Here is a 13,094-nt window from a genome sequence, read left to right as displayed (position 1 = left end):
ATCAATCCGTAGTACGACAAGCAGAATACACAGCAAGCCAGCAGATGATCCGACCGCTTATCCTTAGTGTGTGTTCAGCTGCCCCCAAACCCCCCCCCCCCTTCACAACGCAAGCAGCGTTATACATCCTGCGAGAAAGAGATTTAACCACGCCCGGGACCGGAAATAAAGGACAAGTACAGTATTATTTTTATGCAAGTTTTAAAGTAAAAGTGAATATAATGCATATGTAACAATTCCCATGAAAATAACAATCTCTTTAAATTGTATATCCAGTAAACCAGACCCTGTGGTGGGCGAGCAAAGTGAGCAGGGGGAGAGCCCCCTAGTTTAAAAATAAAAAAATCAATTCTCATATATATTTGAACCACCCTTTCCCTCACCCTAACCCCTATTGCTATACAAAGAAACAGAGTAAAAAATAAATCAATAAAACCTACAGGTCACTGACAAAGCTCAGAGGCCCACATGTCCTGCTGAGTGAGGGAAAACTAAAATTTACAAATTAAGTTCAGTAATGGGCTCGATGTCATCCATGACTTTATCGTGGAAATAGTGCCTTCCTACTTGTTTGAGCCGCTACACTATCCATCTGTGCAGCTGACAGTTCTAACAGAGCAAGGTTATAAAAAAAGACGACCTCCAAACAGTGAGAGTAACAAGGTTAGGGTTCTTCCATTGGGAAACGATAAAAACTTTGGCTAATGCTGTAACTATTGAAGTAATATGCTGTTTATAAAAGAGTGAGAGAGAGTAGAGAAATCTGAAAGGTGTCGAATGATACAAAAAGCAAGGAAAAAAGACAGAAAATGGAGGAAAGAGCAAGAGCAGTTGGGGCTCAGAACTGCAATAGTGGGACATTCCCAGAACGTGGAGAAAAGTACATTAAGGGAACACTGGTGACAGATTGGGTCAGCAGCTAAACCCATCGGGAAACCCTTTCTAGTGATAGAATATATGACTAGCTTTATGTTGGGTGTGTTGATAATTCAAATTTCTGGGAGAATTTTTGATGTTTTTGAAAACTGTGTTCCAACACAATGGGCTTGGCAGGGATAGATTAGTGATTCATCTCTGAGTGACTAGGATAGATGTAATAATGGACTCATCACAAGCGTACAAAAAGAAATGTGTTTAGTCATATAATGGATGGTTGGGAACAGGGGCAGAAAAACCTATTCCTCATGACCTGAGAACAGATCTAATCTGTAAATAGAAAATTAAAAAAAGAAAGGGGATTGTAAGTTCTCTGAGAAACTAGAAAGAGGCGAGCCCAGTTCTATGAAACAAACTGCACAGTGTGCTGATACCAAGGCATCCATTTTTTTTATTAATGTTATCCTTCCATCCATACTAAGATAGTATTTTTCGCCACTGAAGAATGCGTCTTTATTGAGAACGCTCTCCAAAGTGTATAAATTTGAAAATACCAGCAGTGAGAATGTGGAAACTAAGCTTTTTAAAATGCTGATGTATGATTGTCATGTGCTCGGCCTCTTGACTAGAGATTTGTTGCCAGAATTTCAATTGTGATTTCATTTTTACAGTAGAGGCAGTCTTTTCTTAAATTCTCTGTGTGACACTTGAAGTATTTTACCATATTTCTTTCTCAGGACTGCCAGTCTGTATTATCCATTGATTTTACTACCTTATACTCATTTGTAAATTTTAAAAGCGGTTGTTGCCTGTCTGGTGTTCATTCTATTTCATTTTCTCGCTTTTCATCATTTTGATTTATTTTACGTTTACTCCATAAACATGGATCTCTCTTGAATCACAGAAGGATAGGCTTACATGTTATGAAAACAGTCACAAAATGCCAAGTGTTTTCAAATTTATTTGTGTTAGTGTTGATTAAACCTAAGAGTTTTGCTGCTGTTGAATGGTTTGTTTTGGGCAGCAATCAGTGGAAAAGGCCATTTGAGTCTTTCAGCTCATGCTGTATTCTTCTTATATAGACAGTTCAGTAAAACTATATTGTGTTTATTTACATAATGTTATTTCTAAGTTTTGTTTACTCTTTGTCACTCATTATTTTATTCCAGAATGGAAAATCAATCTATCTTATGTTTTATATTTCCTCATTTTTTATTTTTTTATTTTCTCAACAGAAAATAGTCCAGGCCCACCAGCTCCTCCTCCACCCCCTCCACTTCCTCCAGGAGCTTCACTACCGCTAGTGACAGGTCCTCCACCTCCTCCATGCCCGCCTCCACCCCCACCTTTACCTTCTTCCTCTGGACCTCCACCACCTCCTGGACCTCCTCCACCACTTCCAGGCCAGGTACCACCACCTCCCCCACCCCCAGCCCCTCCTCTACCCACAGCAGGTTTCTCTCCTGTGTCAGATGAAAACCGTCCGCTGGCTGGATTAGCGGCAGCTTTGGCTGGAGCCAAACTGAGAAAAGTGCCAAGGGTAAGTGAAAACAATGCCCTGCAACGCCACTTGTATTAAGTTAGAAGTGGGTGATATTCTGACAAACGTTTTAAGTGCAATATTGTTAAAGCTGTAATGATCCTTCAAAAACAAATGAGTAAAAACCATATTCATCAAATTTGTGCTGAAGATTGTTGAGATGACGATGTTAAGATGATTATGTCATGCCATTCCTTTCAAAATAGAAAAGTTCTAAAAGAGGCTGTTGGAGTTGCAACATGTATAGATGTACTGCTTATGTTGTATGAGCATTCTGAACAAATATGTTGTTTTGGTAATATTTTTGATAATCAGTTTGTAAATCACTTTCAAGCAACATTTCAACCAATCATTTGGTTACTAAAATATAATAAACCTTGTCTTTACTTCATGTGAAGTTTAGTTTTTCATGTTTGTCTAATTTAAGACAATTGATCATTTTTTGAGTAGAGTGAAGATTCTACAAGCGTTGCAGCTGGCTCTACACTGACAAAAATAGAGTCTAGTCGTGGAAATGGACCACTGTCTGTGGGTGGAGGTGGTCTCATGGAAGAAATGAGTGCCCTGCTGGCCAGGAGGTAGATTTTTATTTTTTGTGTTACATTTATGTACATTGATTTCATTAATCTGGTACAACAGTTATAAGTGCTTCTTCATAATTTAAGAGATCCTTGTAGATTAGTCACTATTTTTTCCCATCCATTATATGCAGCCTAGTCAAATCAGATTTGCCTATACATTTCTATTTACCTCTTTTTGTGTTATCAGGCTTAATTAAAATGTTGAAAATATTAAAGAAAATTCATTTCTTGCTACAATATTTCATCATGGGCAATTCTAGTATGCCCTTGTGATAGTTTCAGAGTGAGCATGTGTAGATCCCATGATAGACTTTTACCTTGTCCATGGATGATATTTGCCAGGTTAGGCTCTGGCCTCTGCCACCCTATATTGGATTTAGTTGAACTGAGAATGTTATGCTTTGTCAGCAAGAAACTTTTACTTTATTATCCCATATGGGGAAATTCATTTGGTTTATGCATCAACAATAAACTTAACATAGAAATATGTTTTAATATAAAAAAAAAAAAAGACAAAAAAATACAATGTAGAAATCCACATACATCTGAACACCGACATGCATACATATGCAAATACATAGTTAGGTCCATAAATATTTGGACAGAGACAACTTGTTTCTAATTTTGGTTCTGTACATTACCACAATGAATTTTAAATGAAACGACTCAGATGCAGTTGAAGTGCAGGCTTTCAGCTTTAATTCAGTGGGGTGAACAAAACGATTGCAGAAAAATGTGAGGCAACTAAAGCATTTTTTTTTTAAAACAATCCCTTCATTTCAGGGGCTCAAAAGTAATTGGACAAATTAAATAACTGGAAATAAAATGTTCATTTCTAATACTTGGTTGAAAACCCTTTGCTGGCAATGACAGCCTGAAGTCTTGAACTCATGGACATCACCAGATGCTGGGTTTCCTCCTTTTTAATGCTCTGCCAGGCCTTTACTGCAGCGGCTTTCAGTTGCTGTTTGTTTGTGGGCCTTTCTGTCTGAAGTTTAGTCTTCAACAAGTGAAACGCATGCTCAATTGGGTTAAGATCAGGTGACTGACTTGGCCATTCAAGAATTTTCCACTTCTTTGCTTTAATAAACTCCTGGGTTGCTTTGGCTGTATGTTTTGGGTCATTGTCCATCTGTATCATGAAACACCGCCCAATCAGTTTGACTGCATTTAGCTGGATTTGAGCAGACAGTATGATTCTGAACACCTCAGAATTCAATTGGCTGCTTCTGTCCTGTGTCACATCATCAATAAACACTAGTGTCCCAGTGCCACTGGCAGCCATGCACGCCCAAGCCATCACACTGCCTCCACCGTGTTTTACAGATGATGTGGTATGCTTTGGATAATGAGCTGTTCCACACCTACTCCATACTTTTTTCTTGCCCTCATTCTGGTAGAGGTTGACCTTGGTTTCATCTGTCCAAAGAATGTTTTTCCAGAACTGTGCTGGCTTTTTTAGATGTTCTTTAGCAAAGTCCAATCTAGCCTTTCTATTCTTGAGGCTTATGAGTGGCTTACACCTTGCAGTGCACCCTCTGTATTTACTTTCATGCAGTCTTCTCTTTATGGTAGACTTGGATATCGATACGCCTACCCCCTGGAGAGTGTTGTTCACTTGGTTGGCTGTTGTGAAGGGGTTTCTCTTCACCATGGAAATGATTCTGCGATCATCCACCACTGTTGTCTTCCGTGAACGTCCAGGTCTTTTTGCATTGCTGAGTTCACCAGTGCTTGCTTGCTTTCTCAGGATGTACCAAACTGTAGATTTTGACGTTCGTAATATTGTAGTTTCTCGGATGGGTTTTTTCTGTTTTCGCAGCTTAAGGATGGCTTCTTTCACCTGCATGGAGAGCTCCTTTGACCGCATGTTGTCTGTTCACAGCAAAACCTTCCACATGCAAGCACCACACCTCAAATCAACTCCAGGCCTTTTATCTGCTTAATTGATAATGACATAACTACGGACTTGCCCACACCTGCCCGTGAAATAGCCTTTGAGTCAATTGTCCAATTACTTTTGAGCCCCTGAAATGAAGGGATTGTGTTAAAAAAAATACTTTAGTTGCCTCATATTTTTATGCAATCGTTTTGTTCACACCACTGAATTAAAGCTGAAAGCCTGCACTTCAACTGCATCTGAGTTGTTTCATTTAAAATTCATTGTGGTAATGTACAGAACCAAAATTAGAAAAAAGTTGTCTCTGTCCAAATATTTATGGACCTAACTGTATACTAAAAAATGTTACACCCATCTGTATAATGGCTGATATGTATCTGCCATGTAAGTGATGGACGTGTATTCCAGTAACCTGTTCTCACTACATGCCCCAATTGCTGAAGGTACAAATGATCTATAATGTCAGTAAAGTGTTTATTCGATGTATAAGAATCTGTTTAATGCCAGAAAATGGAAGTTTACTATGTAGTGGGTGTGTGGGATTGTTGAGAATTTCATTGGGACATATTTTAGTACCAAATAAAAATGTTGGTAGTATTCCTTTCAGTATTTTTTTAGTATAGTTCTTCAGTAGTTTGGAATTAATGTATAGTCTCTACAGGTTGGTGTTAGGAATGAGACCAAAGATGTCCAATAAAGATTTTACTAATTTTTATCTATCTGAATCATTTTCTGAAGGTAGGCAAGTTTGAATGTGAGGGTGGGGTCCAAATGATGAAATCATCTAACTAAGAGTTTCTTGGGTAAATATTATCATTGTACAGAGTACAATAATACTCCTTAAAGGAATATTCTAAAAAATATTTTTTATATGTTCCTCACCCCAAGTGATGTTTAATCTCATGTTTTCATGCAGAGTGGAGACAGCAATACCATAGGCATTTATGCTGACCAACACTGGATAACAGAAAACAATATGAACACGTCCATGAAAATCTTACATTACTCTTGTTGCGTAAACCCGTAATCCACTTACGAAGTTGTCCCAAACATGTGTGTGGTTTATTTATTTATATATATATATAGGTAAAATGCTGTTAAATAAGCGACAGCCAGAATATGCTTTTGTGAACAAAAATGGAACAAGCATTTGAAATAGTAGACCAGCCTTACCAGTTGAAGTGGTAGAAGTGAAATATCTACAGGGAGTTGTTGATGCAATGTTTGTGATGGTGTTTACTGTAAACTGTAAATTTTTTGCTTTATTGTGAATGCTAATTTTACCCTTAATAATGCAGATATAAGAACCAATCAAAAACATACACCATTCCACACAATAACTTGCACTTTTGCACACATAAGAGTGTTGTCTTAAATGGAACAGCAACAATAATCTAATCTGAGTATATTTACAGTAAAAATAACTTGATAATTGTAGCATATGAATAAGATGTAAAAGAAGATATAACTGGAACTGTGATTGCAGAAGTGTAAAATACGCCGAAGATTCTCAACTTTAAAGAAGGCTCTAGGAGTTGAAGGATAGGCAAACAGAATAATTAGTTTTATTGCAATAAACAATAACGTGGACTCAACCCAATTAGGCCAAACTGGTCTGAGCCCTGAATAGGCCAAAAATCACAGTTTATATAATCACTTCTTATCATATTGACCTCGTTTGAAACAATGCCTTTGCTCTCTATTCCGACTCACTACTCCAGCTGGCTTCTCACATGCCTTTCTTGGCCACCAATATTTTGTGCATCTCGTCATTCAATACCATTTTCAGCTTCCCTTATTTCTTAGCTGACCTTCAAACAACAGGTGTTCCCCCTGTTCCCCCTTCTCTGTCCTCAGACAGTTTCTGTATGTCATTCTCTTCCTGCTCTGTCTTTCCTAGTTACCCAATATTGAACTGTTAAACTGCATACCGCAATGCTTCAGAGTTAAACTATGAGCAGTACTTAAAAATCAAGCATAGCATTGAGTCCTTTAGCAAACATGTTGTTCTCAATAGTCTTTTTCCGTGTCACCAGCATTCTGGTACTTTAAGACTTCCTCATCCGAATGTTTTTTTATTTTTGAAGAAGAAGATAACACCTCCCTAGTGCAAACTTCACGCCTTAATGCATGTCAATCAAACAATCCCTGTTAATACCATTTTCAGCTTCCCTTATTTCTTAGCTGAACTGCAAACAACAGGTGTTCCCCCTTCTCTGTCCTCAGTTTCTGTATGTCATTCTCTTCCTGCTATGTCTTTCCGAGTTACTCAATATTGGTGATTTTGCTCTGAGCCTAAATGAAATATGGCAAATGCCTTTATTTAACTATTTGCTTGACATGTGTAATTCAAACTAAGTTTAATGCTTATAGAAGCTCTTAATTACTTTTATGTCTATTTATGCTAATACATGTCTTTTTATTTTCCATATGATCTGATCTGGGGCAAATTTTACTCATCACACAGATCAATATTTTCAACAATGCAGGGTGTGTTACTTCTTAAAATCACATTTACTTAACTGCAAGTTACAGCCTGTCACTGGAAGGATATGTAACCTTTTTAAATGAGGGTTACATTTGCATCAGCAAAAGTTTGGTTTGAAAATTAAAAGTGTGAAAGCAAAAAATAAAAACTGAGAGGCTCAAACACTAGAGCAGGGGTCGGCAACCCGCGGCTCTGGAGCCACATGCGGCTCTTCAGCCTCCTTGTAGTGGCTCCCTTTGGCCTTGACAAAAAAATAAAAACCATGAAAATGAATGATGGAAATTTCTTAATTTAACTTGTATTTATATATATATATATATATATATATATATATATATATATATATATATATGTTTATTTACTACTACTACTACTGTTATACATTTTAACATCTAATTTAGAGAGTTTAATTCTGCGTGGACAGAAGCATTTGCCTTCACCGCCAACGACGCTGGCTTACCGGTGTGCTTAATATGTGGCGATAAATTATCGAACAACAAAAAATGTAACATTGAAAGACATTTTCAAAACAAGCTCTCAGCATTCACTGAAAATAAGCGAAAGAGAGCAATTTCGGAACTGCAACGGAAAGCTGAACAGAGCAAACATACTTTCAAAAAGTGGATCACTTCTACACAGTCAACTACAGCCGCTAGTTTTGTGGCAGCTCAAGAGATCGTAAGGAGGGGTAAGCCGTTCACAGACGGAGAATACATGAAAGAATCGTTCATAAAAATATCAGAGCATCTATTCTCCGACTTTAAAAACAAACGGGAAATTGCTCAGAAAATGCAAGCTGCATTTAGAGAAAGATTCAGTGAGTTCAGAAAGGAAAAACACACACTCTCTCCTTCCCTGTCACACCCCTGGACATCGACCCATCCCTTCTGAACACATCCGCATTCACAGGAGTAAACCCGATCTAGAAATTTAACTGGACGACATAGCAGATAAAGATTAATGGGTGTCCAAGTTCAAATGCCTGACAGCGGATCTTGAAGAAGTCACCCGTCAGAAGGCTACTCTCGCTAAAGAGCACAAATGGAGTGATATTTAAAACCTCCCCAAACCCGACAAATTTGTTTTCGACACATGGAGTGCCATTCCTGAAACGTATATGAACATGAAAAAATATGCATTTGGAGTCCTGTCCATCTTTGGCTCAACATACTTAAGTGAGCAAGTTTTCTCAAGCATGAACTTCATAAAGTCCAAATATCGCTCCCGCCTCACACATGAAAGCCTGCAGTCCTGTGTGAAGGTCAAAGTCACATTGTACAGCCCTGACATAGAGATGATCAGCAGCGAACTTCAGAAACAGAAGTCACTTTAAACAGGTGACAACAATAGCATTTAATAAGCTATTATTTTTCAGAAAAACAAAACACATTCATTTCGGACCCGGAGCTGATGTAGGTTTTTTTGTATGTTCAGGTGCTTCAGTTGATTCAGCACACTGAAATGGAATTTTATGTTTACTTTTTTAAAGCTGCTAAGCTACAGCTAAATGTTTTATTTATATTAAAGTGGGCTAGTTTTTATTTTAATTTTACACAGGTATAGGAAGGACCCAAATAGGCCTGCATAGTTCAGTTTAATTTATTTCAAAGTAGCCCTACACATGCACACTGCACTTCTGTTTGTTGTATTCCGTGGTTGTAACATGTAAAATCTTAAAAAAGATTAAAACTTTTAAAAGTTTATCAGCTGTGTTATGTTTTGCGGCTCCAGACTATTTTTCTTTGGAGGAAGAGGGGGCAAAATGGCTCTTTTCATAGTGAAGGTTGCAGACCCCTGCACTAGAGTATTTAAATCAGTGTAACTAGACAAAGACATCCCTAGCATGCGCAAGGAAGCAGTCTGCTGTGACACTTGTAGATTGTCATTTGACACCCTCTACTAGAAATGATCTTGTTTAACCTTTTATGCTGTAAGGGGTTTTTGGTATAATTGCATCTAAATTACATACCCAAAAATAAATGGCTGCTATTCTACTTATGTAATAAAGAACCGGCACATGGCTAAAGAGTACTGAGTATAACACTTCAATTTTTTTTAGAAGAGTCTTTATATGAATAACAACATTTGTTTCACACCAGTATCAACTAAGTAAAACACAGAAAATTAATTATTTTAGGAATTTCTCTCCAAACATCTGGATTATACAGTACATAACTAAGACATTTTATGATGCATAACCTTGCATCGTACATTTTTTTTCCTTTTGTGCCCCAAGATGTCATATCCCACAGTATTGCAAAGTTCTATTGTTTAGCATAAGATATCCCATTTTGGAAACATTTTGTGTCTAACACTTCAACAGTTTTTTCTAAACAAGTATTGCAGTTAGATTTGTATTTTTTAGCAAAAAAAATATACACATTATTCACTGAAGCAACGAGTAAACAATTTTTAACTATGTACTTATGTACTCATTCAAACCTTTACTTTCAGAATTATTTTTCATGCCAGACTTTGAAGCATTTTCTGTTTACCACCAGACACAGAGAAACCTTTCATTTTGAACAATAGATTGGTCATTTTTTCCCCTTTAATTTACACGTCTTCTCTTGCCTTAGTTGCCCCCCGAAAGGTTAAGAGTTTTTTTATTGGTTTGTTTGTTGTTACCTACTTATTTAATTTACATCTGGAGTAAATTAAGTACATACATTCATTTTCATACCAACTTGTTCCCTTTTTGGGTCTCAAGGTGGAAGCAGTGCCTTTTCTGGCAACCCTGGGCCCATGGCAGAGCCTGTCCTGGATCCAGAGCTAGTTACACAATCATACACCTAAACCATTCACAAAGGGGCCACTATAGAATGTCGAATCGACCTAAAGTGCACATTTTTGGCATGCAAGTTGAAAACTGGATTACTCAAAACAATGGAAAGGAATAATGTCTTTTGATCGATTGGGACAGTGAGAGGGATTCCCATGTGAATTAAATGTGATTTAAAACAGTCCCATGTAAAAATTTGTGTGATGTGATTCAGTGGCATTTGATTGAGAGGGGATAGAGAGAGGGGGTCAGCACATGAAGCTGCAAGCAAGTACATTGCAGATACTTTAAGTTGAAACTGGAAGAGCAGTGCTCAGAAAACTAACAGGCAGAATGTTTAGCAAGCATTCTCCTGTATATGGTAATTGAACTCATGACAGTTGAACTGTAAAACTGCATGCCGCAATGCTTCAGAGTTAAACTATGAGCAGTACTTAAAAATCAAGCATAGCATTGAGTCCTTTAGCAAACATGTTGTTCTCAATAGTCTTTTTCCGTGTCACCAGCATTCTGGTACTTTAAGACTTCCTCAACCGAATGTTTTTTTTTTTGAAGAAGAAGAAGATAACACCTCTCTAGTGCAAACTTCACGCCTTAATGCATGTCAATCAAACAATCCCTGTGTACTATGACAGAAGTGTGTAACTGTGTGTTAATAAAGTATCTATCTATCTATCTATCTATCTATCTATCTATCTATCTATCTATCTATCTATCTATCTATCTATCTATCTATCTATCTATCTATCTATCTATCGAGCTGTTTCACACGCGATTTTATGTCCTCCTTTTTACACACAGCTGTGACGTAATATGAATGACCAATCATGTGCAACATCACTGGAATACTCTTAGCCTTAGCTTTTCAATGGTATTGAGCCCTTCACTGTATGTGGCTGAACGTACATCTTTGATAAAAGCAGATTCACTCAGCTGTGATGCACTGCTCATCTGGGCATATACTGTACCTATGCAAATTACATATCTTTCTGTTGAAAGAGACCAGACAGCATGGAAAGACAAGATTAATTTGAGAGTAAAAAAAAATGATACATATAGGTATATAAAAATACCATCATTGCTTTTAATTGACTTCGGGGTTTATTGCAAGATATGCCAAAAACTTTAAAATACGACAGTGTCATATATATATTCATTCGAGCATCTGTCTGTCTATATGTCTGTCTGATTTTCATGAGAGAACTACTTAACAGATTTAGATTTGTTTTTTTTCCATAATTTGCTTGAACATTCCGGTTGATTTTGCAACTTCTCTCATTGCAGTAAGCATAGTTTGCTTGCCAGAGCGATATATTTGTGCTAATTTGAGACAGAGGCTGCAGGCTGAGGGGAAGAGGAAGCGTGACGTCAGAAGTGGGGAGCCGGGCAGGGCCTTCCTCACTGTCCTTTTTCACTAATACGCGGGCGGAGCCGCAGGGCACTGCTAGTAATATATATTTTTGATATAATGCCATCTGTTTAAAAATACTTTCAGACATGTAAAATCAGAAATGTTTTTAAACTTTGATGTTTGGATTGACAAATAATCAGAAGTTAATTATTTATCATGTTTTGTGATGTACAGATACCCTTTCCAGGGCCGTTTCCTGCCTTTTAGCAAATGCTGACAGAATTGGCTCTAGCCCCCATTACCATTAATTTCATTAATGAGTTTGAGAATGATATCTTCATGTTTAACTAAGTAAAATCTGCTTTTAATATTGGTAGTTGATCTCCCCATTTTATATAATCACTTGTAAACCGTAGACATTTCTAAAACATGTATTACACGTATTTGATCATAACAGTATGTTCAGACTTTAAATAACAAAATAGTGTTAACTGCTAGTGTTTTCCCTGTGCAAAGCCTAGATAATTAAAGTTGCAATTTTCTGTCTAGGAGAAGAATTGCTGAAAAGGGATCAACACCTGAACCAGAAACAAAAGAAAAACAAGTGAGTAGACTTATTAATAATTCACAGTATGCATGTGAATTTACATGCATTTCTGTATGCATGCATATGTGTGTGTATGGGTGGTTGCATCTGTAGCAATATTGTCACGTGTACAGAGTACTGTGAAATTCTTTCTGGCATATGTAACCAGCCTGCAGCATCTCCCTACTTTCTGGCATGTAGGGAAAGATGCTGCTATCATAGCGCACAAGACCAGTGATATGCTACTCTTACTCCTATTCATTCTTTGTCCCTCCCTCTTTCTCCTCTACAGACAAAGTTTGTCTTCCTCCACTATAAAATTCATATCACCTAGTTGAGGCGGAGGACTTCTTTTTTAGATCCAACTCTGGGGTCAAGGGCTGTGTATTAGTACACTTGAGTTCGCTCCACAGACCCCTCAAACATTATCTTTATGGACTTGGATGTGTGCACAAACCCTCAAAAATGATTACCCCCTCCTCTTATCAAATTTTACAGTAGGCACTATGCAGTCCACTAAACCCCGATTCATCCATCAGACTGCCAGAAAATGAAATGTGATTCATCACTCCAGAGAACATGTTTCCAATGCTCCAGAGTACAATAGTGGCATGCTTTACACCACTCCAGCTGATCCTTAGCTTTGTGTATAGTGATCTGTGTAGCTGCTCTGCCATGGATACTCATTTCATAAAGCTGATAATGCACAGTTCTTGTGGTTATGTTGCTTCCAGAGGCAGTTTGGAACTCTGTTGTGACTGATGCAGCCAAAGATGATCGATTTTTACGTGCTGTGTGCTTCTGCACTTGGTAGCACTACTCTTGAATTTGTGTGGTCTACCACTTTATGACTAACCCACTGTTGCTCTTAGTCACTTCCACTTCACATGAATAACTTTTACAGTTAACTTGGGCAGGTCTAACAGAGCAGAAGTTTCATGTATTGATTAGTGGTGAACTTGGCATCCTATGACAGTGGCAAGTTGCCGA

At 37.7% G+C, this 13,094-nt stretch overlaps 1 protein-coding gene across 1 annotated transcript in view; it reads left to right on the top strand.

Annotated features, from left to right (window-relative positions):
• Positions 1-13,094, top strand: part of enah (ENAH actin regulator) — a 211,774-nt gene that overhangs the window by 177,617 nt on the left and 21,063 nt on the right. Inside the window, 3 exon segments of the mRNA XM_051925592.1 lie at positions 2,112-2,416; positions 2,867-2,994; positions 12,068-12,122. Of these exon segments, the coding sequence (XP_051781552.1) occupies positions 2,112-2,416; positions 2,867-2,994; positions 12,068-12,122 (488 nt within the window).

This window comes from Erpetoichthys calabaricus, chromosome 3 (genome assembly GCF_900747795.2).
Source record: "Erpetoichthys calabaricus chromosome 3, fErpCal1.3, whole genome shotgun sequence".
NCBI classification, from domain to species: Eukaryota; Metazoa; Chordata; class Cladistia; order Polypteriformes; family Polypteridae; genus Erpetoichthys; species Erpetoichthys calabaricus.
Note: the sequence above shows the minus strand (reverse complement) of the source record. Positions and strands in the feature narration are given on the sequence as shown.